Raw genomic sequence first — 25,987 nt, 5'->3', positions numbered from 1 at the left:
TCAGGAAAACACTCAGATTGGGCCCTTTGCAAAAGATACTTCTCTGAGTTGATGTAGCATTGTGCCAAGTTTGAGTTTTGATCTTGAGCCGCCCCGTAAAGCATCTCCTTTGTTTCCTCCATCAGATCATCCCAGCTGCTGTATTTATTTAGATCAGGGAGGTTTGTGTTAAACATCACTGTGCCACAGAACATTGATTTTCTGAGTTCCGCAACAGGTTCTTGTTCAACAGACGCACCTGGGTTGGCTGGCCAGCAGTCAGGGTTCAACAGAAGGAATGGGGGGCCTCGGTTCCATCTGTTTGGCTGAGAAAGCTCAAGGAGGGTTTTACCCCGGGTTACATCATCAGCCGGATTACTCTTTGAATCCACATATCGCCAGCTCATTGTGTCAGTCAGTGTCTGAATCTCAGCTATTCTTGTGCCAACAAATACCTTATAGCGGCACGAGTCAGATGTCAGCCATGACAGAACTGTTGTGGAATCTGTCCAAAGGGTCACTGACTGCAGTGGAATAGTTAGCTCAGAACTGAGGAGGTTAACCAGCTGTGCACCTGACAAAGCTGCACACAATTCAAGGCGGGGTATAGATAGCTGTCGTTTAGGGGCTATACGAGACCTGGCCATAATGAAGCTGACATGGATGTGGTGGTGCTGATCTACAGTCTGGAGGTAGGCAACGGCACCATAAACACGCTCAGATGCATCACAGAAGATGTGCATGTGGGAAGTTGAGGTAGCTGCATTGACAGATGGGGGTAAGTAACAGCGAGGAAAGTGGATGTCAGGGAGATTTTGCAGTTCCATTTCCCATGCTTGCCATTTCTCCAACAAGCTCTCAGTTTTGATTATGTTATCCCATCCTCTTTCCTGCTTCCATAGGTCCTGCACTATAATCTTTGCACGAGCTGTGAAAGGGGCCAGGTAGCCCAGAGGATCATACTGACTAGCCAGTACCTTGTAGACATTCCTCATTGTTGGCTCATGGTAAGTGATGGACCGGTTTTTGTAGCCCAGCATGTCTGTGCAACAGTTCCATTGGAGGCCTAGAGTCAGCTCTTTGGGGTCTCCATTCTCTGAGAGCCACAGTTCAGTTGTTTTGGACTTTGCATCTGGTGGGAGATGGTGTATTACAGCAGGATTATTGCTAGCCCATTGTCTGATGTCAAATCCACCATCCGCAAGAAGGGGTCTCATTTTGTTAATGAGGGACTTGGCCTCATGAGAGGAAGGGAAGCTTTGGAGGCAATTATCAACATAAAAGCAATGTTGGACAGATTGGAGGACATCCTCATTACTTCCAGAGTGATCTTGGACATGTCTGTGTATTGCATAGGTGGCACAGCAAGGGCTACATGTCGTTCCAAATGGTAAGACTTGCCATTCATAAACAGTGGGTTCCTGGTCCAGTTGCATCCCTCTCCATATAAAGCGCAGTAGAGGTTTGTCCTCATTCAGAAGGCGTACCTGATGGAACATTGCTTTAATATCTCCACAAATGGCAATAGCATGTTGGCGAAATCTGAGAAGGACCCCAAGGAGAAGGTGGTGAAGGTCTTCTCTCCATTGTAGAGACATACATTGACAACTTTCAACATGACCTTATGGGAACGGTTGGGTTTGTCCATGTAAAGGAGCTCTGAGGGGGAGGATGTAAGCATCACTGTGACTGATTTGTTTACATTAACATCATGGAGAATGGTTAGGTGAATCTCCTTACAAATGTTACATGGCCTCTTTAATGTGCATTTGTCAAATTTGTGTGTTCTCCCACATTTACGGCATCTGTCCTTCTCGTTGATCCATTTCAGAATGTCATTTTTTGAGAGTTTCTTGAAGTCTGGGCATGAACCAAGAAAATGGTCTCTGACATTACAGTGAGGACAGTAAGGTTTGGGCTTAATTTCTACCTTCTCCTGTGCGCTTGATGTAGTATCCTTTTCCCATGTTGACAGGTAGACAGAGGAGACAGGTCTAGAGGGCCGGCGTTCATTTACAGCTTGTGGTCTTTTGTCACCAATTGTAGGTCTTTCCTGTTTATGGAGTTCAACCGCTCTCTCTGATATGCGTTTAGCTCTTGTCTTTGACTGCAGCCAGGTTGAAAGGTCAAGGAGGGAGTAAGTTCGGTTTGCCTGCCCAGTAATAATGCCACGTTTAATGCAGTACTCAACAAATCCATCTCTATACTGCACAGGGAGTTTGCTAAGCAGTCTGTCGACATGAGAACCACATCTTAATTCAGAGCCATTAGGGCCCTCTAGGGACAGCAGCATTCCCACCAAAGCATGGATGGAAAGGGAGAAATCATCCAGGGCCTCTACATCGCTTATGCGAATAATGGGGGAATTCAATATTGCTCCAATTTCGCTCTGAACAAGGAGCCTTGGCTGACCATATTTCTCCTCAAGCGCTGCAAGAGCTGTGGAATATGGTCTAGCATCATGCATGCTGGATCTGGCCAGTTTGTTAGCACCTGGGTGCTGCAGATGGTCCAAGAGGATCTGATATTTATAATGTTCAGTAAGATGTGGGTGATTTTCAAGGAGGTTGCTAAGAGCCATTCTCAGGAGGGCAAACTCACTCTCTTGACCACTCTTGAACACAGGAAGTGAAGGTCTTGGTATCCCATATGCTGAGGCTATTAGCAGATCCATGTTATTGGGGGGTTGAATATGTGGATAAAGAGCTTGTGGCTGCTGGGATGATGTAACTTGCACTGGGGGCAATCTACCAGTCGAAATGGGCCATCTAGGATCAGGCATGGATGCAATATAAGCAGGAGCTTGGACAGTCGCTGACGGTGCAGTTGCACGGTGAATAAGAAGGGAGGAGTGTGGTACACTGACAGAGGCATGGTGACTGGAAGGCTGGGTAGACACACTAGGCATGGACAGCACTGCAGCTTGAGCAGTAGCTACAGGGGGCAAAGGGCAAGACTGAATAGAGCCTATGGACAATGGGGCTGTTTGAGGTGCAGCAACAGAATTGGGAGCTTGGAAAATGGCTACCTTTGGCTCCATAGGTTGAGGCATAGGAAAGGTTTGGGGAACCCTGGGAAGGCCAGGCTGAGGGAATAGAGAAAACTGTGAAGCTGCGAGAATTTGATTGTCAGCATGCGGAATTCTTGAGGGGGCAGGAGTGAATATTCTGGATGGAGGCAGATCATAAAAGGAAGAGGTGGCTACATTAGGAGGTGAGGGAAAGAGAGCGGCAGCTCCACAGGGGTCATCAAAGAGGTTTTGTTGAATGAAACTAGTCACAAGCTGGGCTGAGTCAAGCTCTAGTTCTTTCTGGCGAATGCGTCTATTAATCGCAACCTGTCTGACAATTCTCTCTCTGTCCTTGTGCGCCTCTTCCTGCCACTGCTGAGCAGCTTTGGCATTCTTATCAATCAGTTTGCATTGTTCATCCAGGTCTTCTTCCTCCTGTCTTTGTCTTTTCAGCTCCTCCAGCTCATCTTTCTTCTTCTTTGCCTCAAGCATGCTGACTTGGAGGTCACTCAAACAACTAGTGTGGCTACTACTAGAATGCCTACTGGTGTGAGATCTAGCAGGGAGACTAAAGGTCGTTTTTGTACGACCCCTCTTACTATGAGAGCTACGGGAGCCATGGGAAAGTGTATGCGGCCTTTGCGATCGCACAGGAATACTATAGAAATCAGGGGGCCGTGTTTGCCTTTTCGGTCTAGTCCCTGGGTCAAGGGCAGGTGGCTTTAAGACGACTTCACAAGGTACTGATGGCAAAGGGATTTGGTCCTCTTTGTGAGAGGTAGGTAATGGGAGTTTAGGTGAAAGGCTAGGCTCTGTTTGATGAGTGGGTATAGATGGCGTAGGTGATGTTTGCGGGGGGGCTTTATCTTCTGCGTAAAGCTTGGTTGCGTCTAATTCACCTTGGGATCCATCCGCACACTCAGTGGAGGTAGCCTGACCTTCAGTGGTCTCAAGTACAGGGGGCTCATCAGTAGACCTTATCTCGTCTGGTTGTACATCGGCCATTGTCTTCGTGTGGTGTGTGGCTCAGTATCCGGCTCGAAGGACCAACTGTAGGGTATTTAAGGTTCAGACTGGAGCCACACAGACCACACAGGAAACAAGGTTGCAGGAAGCAACAGAGGAGCAGGGAGAGGAGGAGGAGGAGGAACAGAGACTCTGCCCTCTGCAGGCCGTCGCAGCCGGGTCATCCGTCTGTACCAGTATGACGAGGACGGCCAGAGGTTCGGTCACCTCCCACACTCGGCCACAGAGGAACCAGGCCCTCCCCCACGGCTCAAGCAGCGCTCGCTCTCTCTGACACGTCTCAACACCATCATGGCCGCTGCCTCAGCAGGGCCGCTGGACCCCAGAGAACCAGGGAAGGGGGAGGGGGAGGAGAGGCCGCACTTCCACATGGAGATATAACCGTCAAATAAATGTTTTGAGTTTGTTCACATTTCAGTTGTAACTCACACATATTTTAGAGAAATTAGTGTCTCATAATGAAAACGTGCGGCCTAAGACAAACACTTTGTGTAGTTCCGTACAATATGTTCAGATTTTCCTGGTGGCACCTGATTGGTTGATTCTTCCCAACTAGGTGGGAATGCCCCACTTGCTTTAGTATGCCTCTCCAAGTTAATATGTCATCTGTGACCTCAGTGACCCCTAACGTTTCAAAGCACAACCAATCAATTCAGCTGTATTTGAAGGATCCATCTGTTTATGATGAACACCTTAATACCTATTTCCTGTGACACCAGAAATACAATTTTAAAATGATATATGAAAAGAAAGAAAAAAAACAAGCAAACCAGAAACAAACCTCAAGGTTCAAGACTTAAACAAGTCATACTGCACACTTCTCAAAATGTGATGCCATTGTTGCGGTGGTGGGGAAGTCCATAGGGTCTTGGCTTGGTCACCGGTTCAATTCCCAGAAAGACTAAGTGCAAGGTGTCCCGGAAGGCTACACTGCTCCCAAGGCACGTACATCGGGCAGCCCACTTCTCTTAACCAAGTGGCAACCTCCGGGGCTGAGCAGTGAAACACATACGGAAGTGCCAAAAACTGCAGTTCATCGAATGGCCGCGTGGCCTAGCTCCAAAACAGAGCAATTTACATAGACCCCCCCCCCATGTTAAAATGCCAATTTTTACAGCAGAAATAAACATGTTTACAGCGTGGTACAAAAATTGCTTTTGGTCTCTATAGCTAATTTTCTACATAACTCTCCTGTTTCAATAATATTAAGGCTTAAAGTTATGCATATTTAAGGGCGTGGTCACTTTGATTGACAGGTCAGCGCCGTCACTGGGCGCTAGCCGCTAGTTGTCTGCTCTGCTAGCTCCGCTAACAGTCACTGCACTTGACCTGTCGGACATGTTGGTGGTGTTGGTGCCTTTTGAATGCAAATATCAGACATAATATGGCTTGCTGTGCAATTAAATGTACTAACAGACCGTCCAAGAAGTCTGGTGTCCAGTTTTTTCGGTAAGTGAAATTGTATTATTATTTTATTTATATTTTAACACTAATTATCAGTGTGTCTGCTCCATAGAATGTATAAAGTATCGTCTGCTGACTTGTTAGATTAGCTCGTTAGCTAGCTAATTAGCCGTGGGTTAGACACCCACGATGCTAAACGGGAGCGCATGAGAGTAGCATACGGTAGCATGTAGCCTAGCTTGGAAGCCTTCGCTAGCTTGGTAGCTTCGACCTGGATGGGCGTGTTTCAGTAGCCACGCCCGCTTCAGCTCCAACCCTATGTCCATATTTGGATTAGCCGGGAGGGGGCGGGAGGTAGACTGAGAAGATGTCGACGGTTGGAGTCGCCCACTTTGAGCTTCATTACGGCTCTTCACAAACCTATGGGTGACGTCACGGATACTACGTCCATTATTTATAGTCTATGCTCCTAATACTAGGATGGGTCAGATGCAGAATGTACATTTCCCCTCTGTGGGACCATTGATGGTTCCTTCTTCTTCTCTCCGAATGTAATCACAAATAAAGACATTCATTTATAAGAATCGTGATCGTTTTGAGCTTTTTGTTTTGTTGGTGAAATCTGAAAGCACAATAATAGTGATGACTGTGCACTTTAAAGTAGGCTATATAGCACTATTCACTTTTAACAGTAGGATGAATGTTTGAGACTTGTACTTAAGTATTTACATTTTTGCTACTGTGTACTTCTACCCCCCTAGAATTCAGAGGTAAATGGTGTATTGTTACTCCACTACATGTATTTAATCCCTTTAGTTTCTTAACAGATCTGGATTAATGATGGTAAATATAATCAGCCCTTAAATCAGACTTTAGTTCACCTGCAGTAAATCCAGCAGCTACCCTGCAGTATACAAAGCCATTCAAACTAGCTGCACCTTTACCAGCTCTGAGAACACTTTAATGATCAATCATTATAAAACATATCAGAGATATTATTCTGAAATGGACCAATCAAACAACGACTACTTTTACTGTCGCTACTTTAAGTACATTTAGATGAGAGTACTTTCTACTTTCACTGAAGAACAAGATCTGAGTACTTCTAGCACCGGTCCATAATGATAAAATGTCTTAACTTTTCCCTTTCAATTTTATTAGAAAAGTTTTGTTTGTCAAAACATTTCTTACATTTATCTTTTATAAAAAAGGTTCATGTAACACAGCTCAACATTAGTTGATTCAGGATGCAAGGAACAGAATCTTGAGCTGTGTGCTTGGTCGAGTCGGAGGTCATCATATTTGTGAATCTTTGTTAGTCCTGCAACTGGATCGAACACCTCTGCAAACAGCTGTTAAAACATACCTGTACTTATAAAGAGATGTGATTAAAACAGCTGTCAATTATCAACAAGCAGCTCCTCATACTTCCATTTTATTACTGTGAAAACATCTATAAACAAGACACAAAATGGAAAATAAAATGTTAACAAGAAAACATAAATTCCAAATCTTTCCTCTTTTAAGAACATTTTCTTTTCTCCAAATGAACACTATAAAAGTCGACTGAGAGAAAGGCTTGCCCCCACACAGGGGGATGCTGTAGTCCGTGTGTGTGTGTGTGTGTGTGTGTGCGTGCGCGTGTGTGTGTGTGTGATCTCTTTAACGGTGTGGTTTTTGTTTCTCTCCCTCCATCTTCTTTTTGGTGTTGTGATGCGTTGTCTGCTACGATGCTGACCAGGATTTCTTCCATTCCACAAACTCGTCTAGCAGCACCGGCCCTGCAGAGAGAGGCAGATGTGAACACATCCTCCATGCTTTGGGATGCTGACCGGAAACGTTTCTAGATCACAAGTGTGCCTCCATTCAATCGCAGAAGGCATACTCGCATTATCAGGTTTGACATACAACTATTATTTATTACATGTTAGAACACGGCTTAGTTGAATACTCGATTCTGATTGGTGAATTCAGAACATGTGACATGTTAATCCAGTAGCGAAGACGCTGTCAAGGACTATATTGACCGTTGTTAAGGAGGTTTAAGAAAGAGAAAGGAAAAGAGATTAAAGACGAAGCGCTGGACGTCAGATAAATCACCAGAAGACAGACAGGAAGTAAACACTAACAGGAACAGGGTCTGGGCTCTGCAGGGTTTAAGGACTTGTTAGTGGATCAGAAACATTGACCAGACTTGAGCAGTTACAGAAAACACCATACATCATAGCCAGAGACAAAAAACTTCCGTGTACAGTCCCTGAACAAATCATGTCTGATGTACACTTCCCGCAGGAAAAATAATAAAATCTAAAATTGTGATATTATAGCAAAATAAATATTTTGTATGTATTTTGTTTGTTGTTTGGATCCTGTATAAACTCTAAACTAAACTCAGCCATGAAGAACCAGCTGAGACGAGGGGGAATACTTCCTCAGACACTTGGACTGAGCTGCTGCTTGCAGAGCAGAGGCTGTACACATTTAAAGTTTGTATATCACATCAGCTCCACATTATCTGTAACACTTGTTGGCATTTAAGAAATGTTTATAGAATTACCCCCCCCCTGCCCCCCACAATTCTTTTTACAAATTATTAATGTAAATTAAAAAACACATTTTTTAGGTGCAGGACATATTTTGCTGTAAAAAAAGAAAAAAGCCACAGTGAGAAAAATGTGACAGGGCTTTCAAACTGATCGAGGTTCAGAGCCAAAGTACATTTAATGGATTGAATACTCGATTACTCAAGCAGTAGATGCAGTCTGGGTGAAGTCCTGAAACTGTGCTGCAGGCTGACCTTTACAGGGAATGGAGAGGAGCAGAGAGGCTAAATAGAGGAAGCTATCATATTAGCATATTGCGTCACACAGTGTCCTATAACCCCGACTGAATGACAACTCATTCCTCTCTGCTTCCAGAGAACACAGACACCCTCAACGGAGAGCCGTTTGCACCATCACGGTTTAATAACGATAGAGTCTTCCTGGAAAGGAAGACTATTCTGAATCTCTGCTCCAACAGTATCTCTCCTAGCGTGCAACACGCTGGTGTCTAAATGGAAGGTTGAGTCAGTAAACACTTGGTCTGTTTTACAATATATTATAATGAGGGTTTATTTATGTGATGTTATTGAAGAAAAGAAACTCATGCCCTCTAACAGGAGTTCCTCCTAAAGAGAGAGGGGGAGTGGGGCTGTGATATCACAGTTTAACACTCACAAGCTCCGTCTTCATCGTAGTTACTGAGGTCTGTGTTGATGGTTCGGCTGAACTCCAGCACGTTATACCACTGGTCCTTATTCATCCCCTTGTACTTGGACTGCTGTGGAAAGATGATGGGGGGGGTGGTATAGTGAGCAATTGGGTACATGTTGTGTAAATACAGTTCTAAGAAAGAAAATCTGCAGCAAGTCAGCAATTACAATGTTTCAATTTGTCCCAAAAGTTGTGATGAACTTTAAATATCTTCTTCCTGGCCGTGCTTCAGGAGGCTTTTCAGTAACCAGACACAAAGTGGCTGATCAGAGACCATAGGGCACTACTATGTACTATTGTTAAATACATCTCTGGTGGCTGCAAAGGATTTCTTCAGACATTTATTAATTCAAACCTGACTCCATAGCAGCATGTGTTCACTATGGCTGCCCCTGACTAAAGGGTTTTCTAGTCGACCCATAGATAAGGCCATTAGTTGACTAATTGTACTAAGTTTATGATATATTGACAACTCATTTTTTTTGTAACCAAATACTCAACTGCCTTCCATAGGTTTGGTATTCAGCCTTCAAAATCAAATACATTTTGTATTATTTTAAAGCGTCATATTAAATAGCTTTAGAGGCTTTGAACACATAAAACTATCATTATGCAAAGACCTGCTTCCATCACAAACCATCCGAATGTGTGGCCTATCCAAACACCTGACAGGAAACATACCTCCAGGAACTGGCTGAAGACGGGGAAGAGAGGCCATGTGGTCGCCAGCAGCAATGACAGCATGGACTTAGCCGTCTCCATGTCTAAACTCCTCTGGTCCTTATCCTGGACACAGACGGAAAGGACAGTCAGCATCCATAGTTAATGATCAAAGGAAGTCACCTTGCATTATAAGTGTGTTATACAAATAAGGCCACAGGAACACTGAGGCTGAGTGGTTTCCCCCTTCTTTAAAAAATCCAAATAGAAAACAAAAAAAAGAACTCAAACTCACTCTGGCGAAGTCAAAGGCGTATCTGTAGACGTTTTTGAAGACTGCAGAATCGTTAAGCTCGTTGCGCATGTAATCCAGTTTGCCCTGTAACCTCTCTGTGCAGTCACACCTGCAGGAGGGTGGGGGGGGGGGGGTCACATTTACAGTTTGCTTACAGGTCAACGACAACCTCAGGGAGCATGTTGCAGATACAATTGGAAAAAATAATGTTCATTTTAACCCCTGTGCCACTTTAAAAATGTGCAGTGATGTCCTTAGAGGAAGTCCATGTCCCAAACTGAGGCAGAGTCATGCTGTCAGAGGTCAAGCTGAACCGAGTCTAATGTTTTGTTTGTGTTTAGTAAATGCAGGGGGGATTCATTTTAAGTCTGGAAAATGTCAATGATTAGCTTATTGTTTTAACACATTTTTACTTGTTGTGCATTAACTGGAGAGTAGCATGTGCTTGTTCCTTACGGCCAACATGAGAATCTCAATCTGGTGGAGAACAGTACAAACTACAGTTTCTAACAGAGGGCTTTATTTTGAAATACTGGGATATATAATACATGACTTTAGGCTGTGCTGGATTCAAAAATGGTGCCTCTAGAGGGTACAAATGTGATCTAAAGTGTCTGTTTATGGATACATGGTTTAATAAAGATGAAGTTCAAATAAAAAGTCACTTACTGTAATAACGTCATTCCCCTGAGCCACTCCTCTTTTGTGAAGAAGCCCATACTGGATGCTTCTAGATGCCAGGCTAAAACTAACATGATAATCTGCAAGAGAGAGCAATTCCATCAACACTGAACGTCCAAAAGAGTGAGAGAAGGAATGAAGAGGACTTAAAAAACTACTTTCAAGTTAATATATATATCCACATTATTTGTTATAATGGAAAAACCAACAACCAAAACATATTCTTCCTCTTTTAAACCTAAAACATTATAACCAAAATGCAACAGACTCTCCGGTCAGATCATTTTTCACATATGCAAAACAAACAAAAAGGATCATCAATAGATCAATCCATGAACTAATAAATCAGGTGTTTTCCTATACATGCATTTAGATTTTGTTTGTGTTTATATTTTCTGAAAATGTTTTGTCCAGATTTCATATTTTCTACTTGCTTTTTAAATGCTTTGATGTATTGTAATGACATTGCCTTGTTCTTATACTTTTCTTATTGTTCTGCTGCAACGAAAACATTTCCCAAATTGGGATCAATAAAGTAATTGTATTCTATACAGATAAGTTAAAAAGGAGCTCGGCCTTAAAAACGAAATGAATAAGAGCATCATGGTCAGAGGTTATGTGGTACGTTAGGGGTTCCCCTGCAGTGGAGCATCTCAGTGTGGTAGTGCTCTGACTAAAGGAGCTGAATGCTTCAACTCTGCTCTGCTCTCAGTTCTGACTCTGAGGAAGGACTAAGTTCAGTCCTAGGTTAACTCTGAGCATGCTTCATTTGGCCCAGTTGAGATATAAGCATCCAGGATGACTCACATTCTCTGGTTCCACACCAATGTCTTCACAGAACCTCTCCATGGCCTCCGGACCCACCACCTTGTCGGGGCCAGCGTACGCGTGGAACCAGGCCAGACACTTCTTATTGGAGAACAGCTTGTCCCCGCTGACCGGCCTCGCCCCCCGGATCTGAGGTCTGGTGAAACTACAACACACAAACTCCCCTCAGGTTTCCAATGGATACACGTTTTGCTCCGAGATGATCAGCTTCTGAAGGGCGTTATAATCGCCATGTTTGTTTGTGGACGCCCACACATGCTACCAGACAAAGAGGGTTGGGGAGTACACACATCCTCAGCTCTGCAGAGTGTTCATGCTGTGCTTTCTTTGCTGGGGCAGTGTGTGTGTGTGTGTGTGTGTGTGTGTGTGTGTGTGTGTGTGTGTGTGTGTGTGGGGTATTAGTTGCTCACCACTCACATTCTATCAAAACACACACACACACACACACACACTGTCGAGGAAAGTGAGAAGGTGAGGCGTTCAGTATGTGCACTGCCAGATGAAAGACAACCCAGTCAGTTCCTGTTCAGATGCAGCCAACCACACACACACACACTCACACTATGTTTCTTGGAAAAATATAAAAATATATTTCTGATTCCAGCCTCACAAATCAGAGGATTTATACTTTTTCTTTAGAATTGGTAAAGGCTCGATTTTTTTGGTCATTTTTCTTACCTTGGACTGAACATTTAAGCATACAAACTGAAATTATGAATAATCAATCATTTACATAACTATGTTAATAATAGCCCTAGAATGAGATGCAAGTTACAAAAACAATTAAGTGTGTGTGTGTGTGTGTGTGTGTGTGGGGGGGGGGGGGGGGAGGGATTTCATGTGCTGCCCAGTGTCTGCTTACCTTGTAATTTTACATTTGCGCTCATGATCCTCTGCATCAGGGAGCTTCCTCTTTTTCTTCACAGGCATCACAGAGCCTTTGATAGGCTTCGCTAAAAAACAAAACATCTGGTCAGGGGGTTATGAGAAAGCATCTGCCCTACACAAGGGTACATGACAATGCAATAATCATCTATCTAAAAAGAAAGAATGAAATGTGGAGGGTGAAGGTCATACCTGCGTACTTCTGGCTGCCTTGGCCATTCAAATCTAAGCGATTCTAGAATAATAGAAATCACAATCTCAGGTAAAATGGCACGACACACAATCTTTTATCCAGTCTAGGGCTGAACGATTTTGGAAAATAATCTAATTGCGATTTTCTTCCTCAATATTGATTTAATATGCGATTATTTTTTCAAGGTCCTCTTCTCATGTATTTTTCAACAAACACAAGCAATAAATCAATCGTGATTACAATCGTGAACCTTGTGAGGTAGCAACAGTAGCGAGGCACGTTCTGCACAGTACCTGACGTTGCGCAGCATCTTCCTTTTTAAAGCCAAAATAATTCCACACAACTGACGTGGCGCTCCTCTTTGGTACCAAACTTCCAGCCGTGCACTTTTCTGACGAGCCTGAGGCCATTGTGCAACAGGTTCAAGCGCAGCGTTGACTTCTTTCCCTGCCTGCTCGGCTCTGCTCGGCTCGCTCGCAAGTCACGTGACCAGTCAAATCACAGCCTTTGCGGTTGGAAAATCTTGTTTTGTCATATCGCGATATTATCGCAAATGCAATTAAGCGTTCAGCCCTAATCCAGTCAGGGGTAAAGGATTATAAAAGGGACAGTTCTGATGTTTAGAGTGTCAGAGGTCCTTCTCCACAGTCAGTGTATAACCTACAGTATATACAGTCAGGAGTACCAGCATAGAAACTGTAGGATGCTAACCTGCATATGTTGGCCAATCTGAACAATTAGCATAAGTTGAGTTCATTAGCATTCATTACCTTTATAGCCTATGTGGACAATAGCTGAGAGTGGCATACTATCTATACATTTCTAACAGAAAACTCTGTGAGGTACTCAACATTTCACAGGATCACAACGCTGGCAACAAGACTACTAAGCAATGTACTACGAAAAAAAGATATATATATATATATAAATAATAAAATATCCATGGGAGTTTTAGTGTAGACTATTTTCCCTGCTATTCATCTTGCTGTCAGACAGTTTAATGCATCCCTTCACCACGGTTACATGTACTGAACACACAACTAGAAGGATTGCCTCACACAACAGCTCTGGATAAGTTCCTCATGCAACACCTCTTCCAAACTCTTTACTTTAAGAGTGCCGCTGAATTATCTCTGTAGAAATGTTGGCCTGCCACTACATTTAAAAATAAACAGGACTACTTACGAGCTTGTCCAGCGTTACTGATGCTGTGCTGATGCCTGTCAGGCGGCGCTGATGGATGCTCCAAGCGGACACCTGAAGAATGACATCCAAACTGTCATTAGTACTCGTAGGTTGATGAATTTAACAAAAACATATATATATTTTTCAATTGATTTTTGTTCCAACCTTTGAAAGCATCCCATTAAACCCAATGTAAAACGCTGTGACTTGACTACGGAGCTACACAGTGACAGAATGAAAAGACGGTGTTAATCTCTAGGATATGGCATATAGTGGTTATAAAATATAAATGTCTTGTCCAGTTTTTCAGAGCCCAATGTGAATCTTTGGATATCTTATTTGGTTGGTTTTGAATCCAGAGATCAGTTAAATATGATTTAAAAATCTATATTCCAGAAGACAGCATTCCTGTCATTTGTGTTTAAATTGACCACTGGCATGTGTTAGTGTTTCTGTATTTTATGTACACATATTTTTCTTATTAAATACATGTATTGTATCCAGTGGTGGACTATACTTAGTACCTCTATCCAAGTACTTAGGCAACATTAAAGTACTTGTATTTCCATTTTATGCAATTGTATAAACTTCTACTTGACTACATCTTATATTACACTCTTACTTGAGATGATTAATATTCCCTAATAAAAGATGCATTCTAAAAAGGATAAAGCTACTAATAAAGCCAGTAGTATACAAAGTACACATTAACTACAGTATTAAAGCACTCTGATATTTGTTCATTAGTGATAAAACGTATTAATGTAATATTATGTAATAATCTGACACTTTTAATCTAGTCAGTTTGCATAATGAGTTCTTTTGGGAACATTTCGCTGATAATTATTTACTTAGGATTAATTCATACAGGACTTTAAGGTTCAATGGATTATTTATTGACTATAATAATAATAGTCAATAAAGTATTGTAAGTATTGAGTATTACAATGAAATTATCTCAAGTCAAATCTCAAAAAAAGTTTACAAAGAAGAAATGGAGTTAGTAAATAAGCTATTATAACTAATGGTGTCACTGACATGATTTTACATTTTGTTGTTGGCCCCTGACCTGTTTAATGCAACTGTAGATTTTATAGGTTGTCAGTTTATTCAGTCATTTGCTATTACATATTTTAAACTATGTATCTGTTTGGTTGGAATAATTCCTGTTGATCTGTACTATTCTAATGTTGTTAGTGTCACTGATTTAAAAACTAAAAGCAAACGGCTGTGGGACTCTTCCGTTGATGCTAGCTTAACATGGCTACCGAGGTTAGGATGACTACTGTAACGCATCTAGAGCAGGTCTACCTATGGTTGGCGATTCAACACCTAAGGGACCTGAAGGACAGCACCACACACACATTGTGATGGCTGGTTCTGTTAAATGGCTCACTTTGCGCTGGGGGGGCACTTCTTTTGTTTGTAAGCTAGCGGCGCTGCAGTGCTAACGTTAGCAATTTTTTAAACACAGGTTTCAAAGGCTCATCAAATGTACCATTCATAACTAAGTACAGAATAATTGGTTGTAATAATCGACATTGAGGAAGTAATTAAAAAACTTCCAAACACTTACCTATTTTTTACACTTTGGCTGACAAATCAGTTCCACCTGCTTTGCTACACACCGGGGTTTCTCCTGCTGTCGCCGGCGTTTCCGGGGCAGCGGGCGATACCACTGCTACTTTATAGGGGGTAAATGTAAGAGAAATAAACGATCCAGTGACAAGGACATTCTTTGCATTCACACCTTTTTACACAGATCGTTTTAGAAAAACATATTTAGAATATGATTTAAATTAATAATGTCTTATTTTAGGCGTTTAGTGATCCACGATGAATAAGAAAGCTATATATAACGTCCAACCTGCCAGACTGAAGAAAGTGAACCAGCCTCTTCTTAAAGAAACAGTCCGTTATTTTTAGCACACACATGTGTTTCTGGACTCCAATACACTGACTTATGAATCCCAGCATGGTTACAAGGCTGTCTACTGTCAGATAGAGGGGTTATGTTGTTACCTTAATATATACAGACTATGGTTGTAACCCAGTTAGAATATTCAAAAGTAAAATAAACCATTGAGTTCTTACCAGAGGCACAAGAAGTACTTAGAAGTTTTACTTAAGTGGTAACCAGAGTGTAGGAATACTCTGTCACAGTGAAAGTCCTGCATTCAAAATGTTCCTCCAGTGAAAGTAGAAAGTACTCTCATCTAAATGTACTTAAAGTAGAGACAGTAAAAGTAGTCATTGTTTGATTGGTCCATTTCAGAATAATATCTCTGATATGTTTTATAATGATTGATCATTAAAGTGTTCTCAGAGCTGGTAAAGGTGCAGCTAGTTTGAATGGCTCTGTTGCAGGGTAGCTGCTGGATTTACTCCAGGTGAACTCAAGTCTGATTTAAGGGCTGATTATATTTACCATCATTAATCCAGATCTGTAACTAAAGGGATTCAATACATGTAGTGGAGTAAAAGTACAACATTTACCTCTGAATTGTAGTGGAGTAGAAGTAGAAAGTAGCAACAATATTGAAATACTCAAGTAAAGTACAAGTACCTCAAAATTGTAAATAAGTACAATACTTGAGTAAATCTACTTTTATTATTACTTTACACCTCTGTTTATAACCACTCTGAAGAGTATGTGTGTACACAATTCATTCAAGTAGATATATAAACAAGTTCACAAAGATTATTGAAACGTTTTTTTTGGAGAGATACAGAGGGGTATTTCTTCTCTCAGGACAACAAGTAATCAATGCTACAGGGTAATTCAGGCCCCCCATCTGCTCCTGCTCATCGACCAGGGTTTATTATGCAATAATGACTGTGTCACTGTGCAGTATACCGGTTATTACCTTTATATATACACTCTATTACTATACATTTATAAATCAATACTAATAGTCCACAGACCTTAATATGTTGGCCAACATTTCCTCAATTAAATATCTACAAACAACTAGACCTATGTTATATGTGTGTTTTGAGTTGTTTGGGCCGAATAATATATAATGTTTGAAACCACTGTCAGACCTACAGAAATGGTTAATAAAGTTATTAAAAGTACAATCTTTTTGTAGTTTGGGTTAAAATAAGTAGGGACATATTATCATGTAATGTTTTTAACATAAAACTTGAGGTAGTTATGTGCTTATGCAGTAACGTTTTAACCCAGTCATGTCCATAAATGAAAGTAGAATTTCACAGCACAGTTTGTTTCAGACTGGAACTCCTCTCAAAGCCCTGCCACAGAGGAATCCCATTACCAACACAGATCAATACAGTTTATGATAAGCTGCTGCTCTTACAGCCTTGAGTAAACAAAGTCAAACTCTCAAAATGACCGATATTATGTGCATGTTTTTGCAGAACCACATTTGAGTTACTGGAGATAAAGTCTCTTTTTGGAAGTGAAAAACAGCTCTACAGTTGTTTACAGCTTTATTTTGCCAGGAAATAAATTATTCAACCTTAAAAGTATTTGAAACAAGCAAAACAATGTCACACATGAAAGCAGTGGATCCACTTCCCAACAACAGCTGAATGTCTTGAGTCGATGCAGTGGCGAACTTTCAGCTGGTTAGGCTGAGACTGATTGTATTTACTTCAAGTTTAGTCCTTATGCAAGGCTACAGATAAGTGTGCCCCCCCTTGCAGGCTGGGCTGATGGGTGGGTACAGGATATCCCATGAGGAAAACACAGCAACCATAAGAGCCCACCTCCCCAGATCAAAACACTTTCAACTCCTTTAAAGGGATGGTTCAGATGTTTTGAAGCTGGGTTGTATCAGGTACAGTCAGAGAATGATCTACAATATGTTGCAGTCGGCAAGCTCCGTGTTAGAAGAAACAGTGGAGTACCAGCACTGCAGCGAGGCCATGACGACAACTGCCTGTTGTTGAAATGCAATGAGTTCCAAAAAATCTGTTGTTATTGCGGTACAATCCCCTCTTCAAACTATCCCTTCCGCCTCAACTGAGGTGAGACAAGAGGTCTGATCATGAATATGAATTCCAGACTGTCCTATCTTTGACTAGGCTACAGCACTCGGTGTCTATAACACACACCCAACTCACACTAGAGGACATGAGGAATAATATTATGGACACAGAGTGCTGTTTTCATCATTATTGCTAGTCTTTTTAGTTCATATTGATTATGTCTTTATTATCTTCAACCCCTCCATGTAACAGATTTTTTCCCCGGGCGCTGCACGATACCTGCCCACTGCTCCTAGTACTAGGATGGGTTAAATGCAGAGGACTAATTTCACTGTGTGTGCTCTGCTGTGTGCATGTGTGTGACAATAAAGAGGGTTTCATCCTCCAATTCTATTCCTTTTAAAGATATCTCTTACATCCTTGTTAATGGGCCTTGGCATTTGTAAACTGAACTGCTACTCCGTATATGCACTGATTACTTCATTAAACCAATCTACCTCATGAAGTGGCCACAGAGTTAAATACTTTTGTCAGTCTCGTCCCAGATTCAGTCCGGCTGAACAGGAGTCAGAGCTGGGTTGTGTCAGTGTGCAGTCATCAGGCTAGCAGCTCTGAGAGGCTGAACTGGGTTGAGCAGGTCAAATGTTAACAGCAGCATGCTCACATCAAAGTTATTATAATCCATCTGATGTTGACAATGAATACCACAACCAAATTTCATGGCAATTGGTCCAATAGTTGTTGAGATATCTCTGCTCTCTTTGCATTCTATCAGATCGTTTGTGTTTTTGTGGGACCGGTGAATTGTAACTAGACGAGGCGGCTTTAACGCAGCACAGATAACATCTTCAAATGATGGATTATTTTTAGGTGGAGACTTTCTTGTGGCTACATTGTGCTGCCCCCCCCCTCTCTTCTGTGCTGGAGCTCCTGTCTGCTTCTTCAAACTGGGGTCATGCTGATGGCAGGTTAGTGTGAGTCATACAGGATGGTTACCTCATACACCCCCTCTTCAAAACATCACAACTGTTCCTTTATGGTGTCGATCACATTCATTAATTATTGGGATTCAAAACATCCTTATTTCCTGGGACTCATCTCACTGTGCTCCATAATGGTCGAAGTTAAAAACAGACCATCATCTAAAAACGGAGCCACGTCTGTGCATAGAGAACAAACCTGCATGATGTGATTGAGTTGGAAAATTAAATAATGATTATATGTTACCACATTCGCAAATAGTTAATAATGAAAACACAAGTCTTTTGGCTTTAGGGTGTGTAGAATTCAAACGTGATTATTACCAACATCCTGGTCTTTTAGAACAGGAAGTGAGAAGCCATTTCAGCATTTGGATAAACTGAGTCAAATCATTAGAAGTGGAAATTGAATAAAATACATTTTTCTTCTTTTTTAAAGTTGAGTTTGAGTTAGTTAATACTGTATCAGCCCTGTGAATGCACACCTTTCCAAAAACACAAAAAGAAATGCAAAGAAATCATTTCAAATACAAAGAAAGTAACATTCTTTATAAATATAGAATAAATATAAAACAAATTGAATCCCACACATTCACTGTTGTCTCTCCTCTCCCTCACTGCTCTCGTGTTCAGGAAATACAGTCAGAGCTCACACTCACAGATCAGGTCACATAGTTAGGTTGTAGCAGTACTTGGGTGAAATTAGTGCTTTAAATCATTTAAAAATGCAGTGTTTATGAAATGCAAAGTGTTTCATCTCGACTGATATTGTTGCTCTGACTTGCTCATGACAGCATCTTATTTTCCTCCCTCATACCTTACTTTAGCTTCTGCAACAGACCCTGTATTCACCCTGATGTGAGGCGATGCTGGAGGAACCATTTTATGTCTGAGCAGCGAGAACTTAGTGACATCCCTCAGCAAGTGTGAGGATACTCACTTGGTCAATGTTGGTGTGACAGTATTGCAGTTGCTTTAGCCCTTTCAAAAATTGAAAGTGAAGGACACACAACTCCCTCTGAGCAATAATCAAAGAAATGAATTATTATGTAACATTTTCCCTATTGAAATGGCTAAAAATGACTAATGTTAAATATTTTTTATACCTACATTATCCCAAATGTTATCAACATTTTTCAAAAGTAGCGAAATTAGAGATTTTAATCGAGGTTACATTTGCTCGCCTGCAGGGGGCGGTGTTTCCCCTTTAAGCATGCGTGACCCATGGATATGTTCTGTAGATTGGTGAGTTGTGTTCCTGTGAATGTTACCTCTTAAGCTCACCTAATTCCCAATGTTTTCTCTTACACTTGTGTTTTTTTCTTGGTAATTTATTATTCTATACAGCCCTAAAGAAAAAAAGGAAAACCAGCATTTAATTAGTGTCTGGTTTTGATTTCCCCATCATCTCAGACACAACCACAAAGTGTGACAGATCCTTCAATTAACAAATCATAGAGCAGCATGCTGTTGAAAGTACACACACACACACACACACACACACACACACACACACACACACACACACACACACACACACACACACACACACACACACACACACACACACACACACACACACACACACACACACACACACACACACACACACACACACACACACACACACACACACACACAATTTGGCAAAATACTCCTCGGTAGTTTTAACTAATCTCTGTCTCCATGTCTCCATGTCCGCTCTTCCTCATTGCTCCCGGCGTTCAATCCCAGTTTTGTTGCATTCTTATTCCAAAAAATAAGACAAATGTAGAATAGGAGGGTTGCAGAAGTGCAGCTGTGGCATTAGGTGAAAGCAAAGGATTGATCAGCTCGTTACATTTGTCCTCCCGTCCTCCTCACAGCTCGTCCTCTGCAGTCCATGACCGACAAAGTAAGGCAGGAAGTATTTATTTAATAATGTCTGTTTGTTTGATCGCAGCTGCTGGCAGACAGCTTCCCTCTCCTCTGACTAACACTGGAGGGCAGCAGGACAGACTCTCCCCTCAGTAACACACTGGCGTCTCACAAACACAAATATCTCCCCACTTCTGTTGAAAATGCTCTTCCTCGTCCTTGAACACGCATCCTTTTCCCCCGTCTCCTCTAAAAGCGTTTCAAAGCGCCGCTCACAGGCCAGGAGTAAAATAAGAACAGAGCGAAGGGTTCGCTGGCTGCCTAGGCCATGTAGATGAAGGTGTTGATGTCCGTCTCGTCCCTCTTTATGTACTTGTGTTCGATGAGCCACTCGATCTGCTCCTTGATCATCTTCTTCTGAGGCAGGAACATGTTCTTCAGGATCTCCACCAGCTCCGTCTGCAGCTGGGCATTACTGATCCTCTTCCTCATCTTCATGATTTGGATGATGGCCTCCTGGATGAGAAACAATATAAACAATGTTACAGCTTTTTGAGGGTCATTTGAATGTTTCCATGTGTTTAATAAAATGTATTTTCGTACCTGAGTCCTGAGTATTCTGAGCTGAACGATCCCCTCGTTCTCCTCTTCTCTCATTCGCTCAGTGGTCAGCTGCAGCCGGCCAATCAAATTGATCTTTCCACGCTTCTGGACTTTGGAGTTTTTGCTGAGAGAATAAGAAGCACACACATATCTGACGTTTCAATTGCATCCTCTGCTGTGGTGGAGGTTAAAGAGTTAAGGGTACCTGACATTGCTGTTTTATCTATGGGAATAAGAACTTACATATTTAGTAAAACACATCATTTGAAGAGCAGACAACTTTGGAAAGAATTAAACGTTCTGTAGATCTCTGCACTTAATGAAAACATGGATCAATTGGGACGTCCAGGTTCCCATGTCAGGGAAAAGTAATTTCCTCTGTGTTTAAAAAACCTAAAACTACAAAGATAAATTCATCAGATGCCAAATATTGAATTAAAAGCAAACTATTTCTCCTCTTCGGCAGTTATGTGAATGTCTGTAAGTTGTGGTCAAAAGAAGACATTTGAGGAGGTCTTATGACTGATCTGCACTTACAATTTACAGACATTTAATATACCATTAACTAATCAATCAATAAAGAGAATAAGTGACAGTTAGTTACATCCCATTTCAAAACAAGTATTGTCCCTGTTTCTAAAGATACCATAGCGTACATGATTGAAAACTCCTGGTTGACATAGAAGATGGTGCTGTCTGTGAAGTCTTTGGGGGAGCTGACGAGGGGGTCATAGGTCAGCACCTGTCTCTTCAGCTTTGGGAACGCCACCAGAGACTGCACACAAAGAAGAAAGGAGGAAAGCTTTACATATAAAATACCATCAGAGGCAACAAAAAAAAGTTCTGACTGCATATTGCTCTTTTTCAGGCTTTGCGACCCCTCAAAGCGCTTTTACATATACAAGTCAGCATGCACACACACGTATATATTGCTGTCAGAAAACACAGAACACTATTAACGTAACAGTAAAACTTGTTATTGGTAAGTAAACTGCATTTTGATAGCACTGTTCCAGTCTCTCTGACCCCTCAAAGTCAGCATTCAAACAGAGACAGAGGCTGCTGTGTGACGCGGCTATGCTCAGGAGACCAACATTCACACACACTCACACACTCTTAGCCATCGGGAGTAATCTAGAGTATCATCCTTGCCATATTGAATCTGGGGGCTGGGCATCAAACTACCGACCTTAATATTAAAGGACGACCACTCCACCTCCCACTTTTACTGCAGTAGAGAAACATTTCCTCCCCCACTGCACAGAGTTATCTTTTTCTGTGAACTCATTTAGCACCACTGCCTGTGTGAAAGAGCAGTGAGCTAGAAGAGGGAGGTATACGAGTTATCCTGAGATTTGGGCCGGATGGGTATGTTTGCTTTCTGATTGTTAGTGATCATGATTGACAACCTTACTTAAAAACTATCTGTCAGACTTTAGTTTAATCTCAGTTGCAGCGTGGTGGCTCTGTGCGGCAGGAAGTATTCTCTCACCTAAAGATTACATTAAACATGGTCAATAGTAGCACATATCTTAATATTGTGTTCTTTATAATTGGATTGAAATGGAGAATTTAAATGATTGGTCTGACCCAGAGGGTGCGCCGTAGCTCTGCATCGGGCAGCTCAGTGGCCAGTTTCAGGTTGTCGAAGCTGATCCTCTCCCGGGGCCTCTGGTTCCAGGCGAACAGCACCGCCAGCTGGAACGTGGTCACCTCCAGGTCGTACTGCCCCACCTCGTTCTTAAAGGTGATCTGAGCAGAAGGGAGGAAAAGAAAAGGTGAGAAGAGACGTATGTGGCTACACAGTAGACACATTTCCATTTAAATGTATTTAAAATATTCATAACGTTTATTAGAAGTCTACAGTGCTCATGCTAATGAATGCTTGTTTCCATTCGCTACCGTGATGCTATGGTTAGCAGCTCGTTCATTAAGATAAGCAGTTGCACAGAGGTGGAAGAACTATTCAGATGTTTCCCTAGAGGAAAAGTACCAAAATATTATTGTCAAAAAGTACAGTCCTGTATTCCAAATCTTACTCAAGTAAAAGTACAAAAGTATTTTCAGCAATTAAAGTATAAACGTATAGGTCACATTTCCTTTAAGTGTGAATATAATGATATTTATACATGTGACATTTCAGGATTATATTGTCACATTAAATGGCATTTTACTGTTGTAAACAAACAAAGTTCTGACAGACATAATTACTCTTGTGACTTAAAGAGTTAGTCCACTGTTACATTTTTAGAGAAGCATTTTGTAAAATGTAGCTAAAGCGGGTTTAATAAATGTAGTTGAGTAAAAATACATTATTTCCGTCTTAAATGTAGTGGAGGAGAAGCATAAAGTAGCATTACATGGAAATACTCAAGTAAAACACAAGTACTTGAGTATTTGTACTTAGTTACTTCCCACTTCTGAGTAGGCAGCACCAATTCTCCAGTTGGAATAACTGACTAACATTGCAGAAGAAGAGTTAGCAACAAGATGAAGTAACTAAAAGATCCCCAGTGCACCTCAAACTTCAGAGATGATGTGGATCAAACATGACATCAGCTTCCTGTATTCATGTTTGACTGGGTGTTCTGTATGTCTGGAGGAATGCCTCACTCACAATGCCGTTGGACATGAGGTGGTGCCAGTGCAGCTTGCGGCCGCTGTGGTTCCTCTTGTAGAAGTCCTCCACCTCAGGGATAAGGTCCTCCAGCTCCGTGGGCAGAGAGACAAACACCTTCTCACTGCTGCGGGACCACGCTCCAGCGTTCAGGATCTTAATGTTCACACTGTCCGCTGCAGGGAGGGAAGAACTCGGATCAGTCTGTGTTACAGAGGCGCATCAGCATTTCACTCCCTCAGACTACCCTATTACCTCGAATACTTTTTCTGGCATTCCTTCACATACATACAAAATAGGAAAAAACCATAATATATCTTTATTGAATTGAAGTTACTGGGGATCACGTTTACAAGCTGCAAAACTAATCCAAGCTACATTTACAAACTGTCACTAAACTTTTGTAGTATGAGCAAAGTCTCATGTACCCCGTCTTTACTTAAAAAGTAAAGGCAAACATTTTCAGAAAATACTTCTCAGGTTTGCAGGTAAAGAATTTCACCTTCATGTGGAGGAAGTGAATTAAGGATTTCTGCTGAAATGAGTTTAGCATACGACTGGATAAATGAGGCTAGCATCATTGTTGTGAGAGAGTTTGTAAACGGATGAACTGACGCAGTTTAAAAACACAGCCCTAATTTATCCCAGTTCCACCAAACATTTTTCCAGTTTTGGTTAATTTTTTTGTTTTTGAGTTTGTGCCCAAACTAAAAAACAAAAAAGCAAACAAGTTCTGAATTCAACTAGATTTGTAAGATGCATCTCTCACCTCATATCAAGATTGTGTGTGTGTGTGTGTGTGTGTGTGTGTGTGTGTGTGTGTGTGTTACCTGGTAGTGCAAGCTTGTTGTGTTTGTGCATCTCCTTGAAGACCTGATTGAGGTCCTCTGAGACCTTGATGTCCTGAAACATCCTGGCCAGCTTGTTCACATAATCAGCAGGCATTCCTACTTCCTACACACACACACACACACACATAAACAGACAGGACAGGAGAAGGAAAGCAAAGGAGCAATTCATTCACCAACCTGGTTAAGGCAAAACACACTTGGTCAGATTTTTGGTTATTTCATTTGAATTATAAAAAAAATAATCTATAAATGAAGACGTTTGATCAAGGAAACGGTTGTTTTTATTTGGTTGCGGTGTATTGGTGCGTCAGCATTGCCTGCCAGAAGCTGTAACACATTGACTTTTTCTCCAGTTAAAGCCACATTTTTATGATCCAAACAGTGAAGGAAACAAGTATTTGATCCCCTGCTGATTTTGTAAGTTCGCCCACAGAAATCAAAAGTCTGTCATTTTTATTGTAGGTTTATTTTAACAGTGAGAGACAGAATCTCAAAAAGAAAATCCAGAAATGTACATAAACAAAGATATAAATTGATTTGTGTTTAATTGGAGGAAATAAGTATTTGATGCCCTTGAAACCAACAAGAATTCTGGCTCCCACGGACCGGTTCAAAAAGTTCTCTCGCTTTAAGAAAGTACTCCTGATGTCAACTCTTTACCTGGATAAAAGACACCTGTCCACAGTCAATGAATCAGATTACAACCTCTCCACAATGGGAAGACGAGAGACAGGTCTTGTGATCATGGTGGAACTAATGTGTAAGGACATCAGGGACCAGATTGTAGACCAACACAGGACTGGAATAGAAGACAACACCACCAGCAAGCAGCTTGGTGAGAGAGAGACAACTGGTTTGATTAGTAGAAGATGGAAGAAGCACAACATGACCATCAATCGCCCTCGGTCTGGGGCTCCACCATCAATGATCATGAGAAAGGTAAGGGGTCAGCCAAGAACTACACAGGAGGGACTTGTTAATGATCTGAAGGCAGCTGGGACCACAGTCACCAAGACAACTATTGGTAACACACTGCGCCGTAATGGATGAAAATCCTGCAGCACATGGGGGGGGTTTCTCTGCTAAGGGGACAGCGCGATTCACCGCATTGAGGGGAGGATGAATCGCACGACAATGACCCAAAACATACGGCCAAGGCAACTAAGGAGTGGTTAAAGAAGAAGCCCATTAAGGTGATGGAAGCCAGTCTCCGGACCTCCATCCAAAAGAACATCTGTGGAGGGAGCTGAAGCTTCCAGTTGCCTGCAGAGAGGAGTGGACCAAAATCCCTCCTGAGATTTGAGCCAACCTGGTGACCAACTACAAGAAGCATCTGCCCTCTGTCCAACAAGGCTTTCTCCACCAAGAACTAAGGCGTGTTCTGCAAGGGGATCAAATACTTATTTCCCACCATTAAATGCAAATCAATGTATATCTTTCTTTAATGTACATTTCTGGATTTTCTTTTGCATATTCTGTCTCTCACTGTTAAAATAATACTACCATTAAAAGTATAGACTGTTCAGTTCTTTGAAAGTGGGCAAACTAACAAAATCGGCAGGGGTTCAAATACTTATTTCCTTCACTGTATATAAAATCTTGATCGTTTTACCGAAATATTTTAAATGGTTTTGATTGAGACCCCTCTGAGCAGTTAAACACATATTGTAAATAATAATCATATTGAGAAACAATAGTTCAAGTCTTCAAATGTGTAAATTGACC

At 41.6% G+C, this 25,987-nt stretch overlaps 2 protein-coding genes across 2 annotated transcripts in view; both read right to left on the bottom strand.

Moving 5' to 3' along the window:
* Positions 1-6,553: 6,553 nt before the first annotated feature.
* dcun1d5 (DCN1, defective in cullin neddylation 1, domain containing 5 (S. cerevisiae)) lies at positions 6,554-15,193 on the bottom strand. Its single transcript, XM_063907845.1, has 10 exons — positions 14,977-15,193; positions 13,401-13,472; positions 12,215-12,257; positions 12,000-12,090; positions 11,117-11,282; positions 10,298-10,389; positions 9,629-9,737; positions 9,355-9,459; positions 8,638-8,740; positions 6,554-7,200 (listed from the first exon to the last, which is right to left on the bottom strand). Exons 4-10 carry the CDS (start codon positions 12,065-12,067, stop codon positions 7,145-7,147), a joined length of 699 nt encoding a protein of 232 aa, XP_063763915.1. The 5' UTR covers positions 12,068-12,090; positions 12,215-12,257; positions 13,401-13,472; positions 14,977-15,193; the 3' UTR covers positions 6,554-7,144.
* Positions 15,194-18,635: 3,442 nt separating this feature from the next.
* Positions 18,636-25,987, bottom strand: part of LOC134880204 (cullin-5-like) — a 24,348-nt gene continuing 16,996 nt past the window's right edge. Inside the window, exons 14-19 of the mRNA XM_063906977.1 lie at positions 24,242-24,365; positions 23,412-23,587; positions 22,385-22,546; positions 21,451-21,569; positions 20,795-20,918; positions 18,636-20,707 (exon numbers count right to left, since the gene is read on the bottom strand). Coding sequence (XP_063763047.1) covers positions 20,513-20,707; positions 20,795-20,918; positions 21,451-21,569; positions 22,385-22,546; positions 23,412-23,587; positions 24,242-24,365 — 900 coding nt within the window. The 3' untranslated portion in view covers positions 18,636-20,512. The remainder of the gene's footprint in view (positions 20,708-20,794; positions 20,919-21,450; positions 21,570-22,384; positions 22,547-23,411; positions 23,588-24,241; positions 24,366-25,987) is intronic.

Source organism: Eleginops maclovinus, chromosome 18 (assembly GCF_036324505.1).
Source record: "Eleginops maclovinus isolate JMC-PN-2008 ecotype Puerto Natales chromosome 18, JC_Emac_rtc_rv5, whole genome shotgun sequence".
Lineage (NCBI taxonomy): Eukaryota > Metazoa > Chordata > Actinopteri > Perciformes > Eleginopidae > Eleginops > Eleginops maclovinus.
The sequence above is the reverse complement of the archived record's forward strand: the minus strand, read 5'-3'. Positions and strand labels throughout refer to the sequence as shown.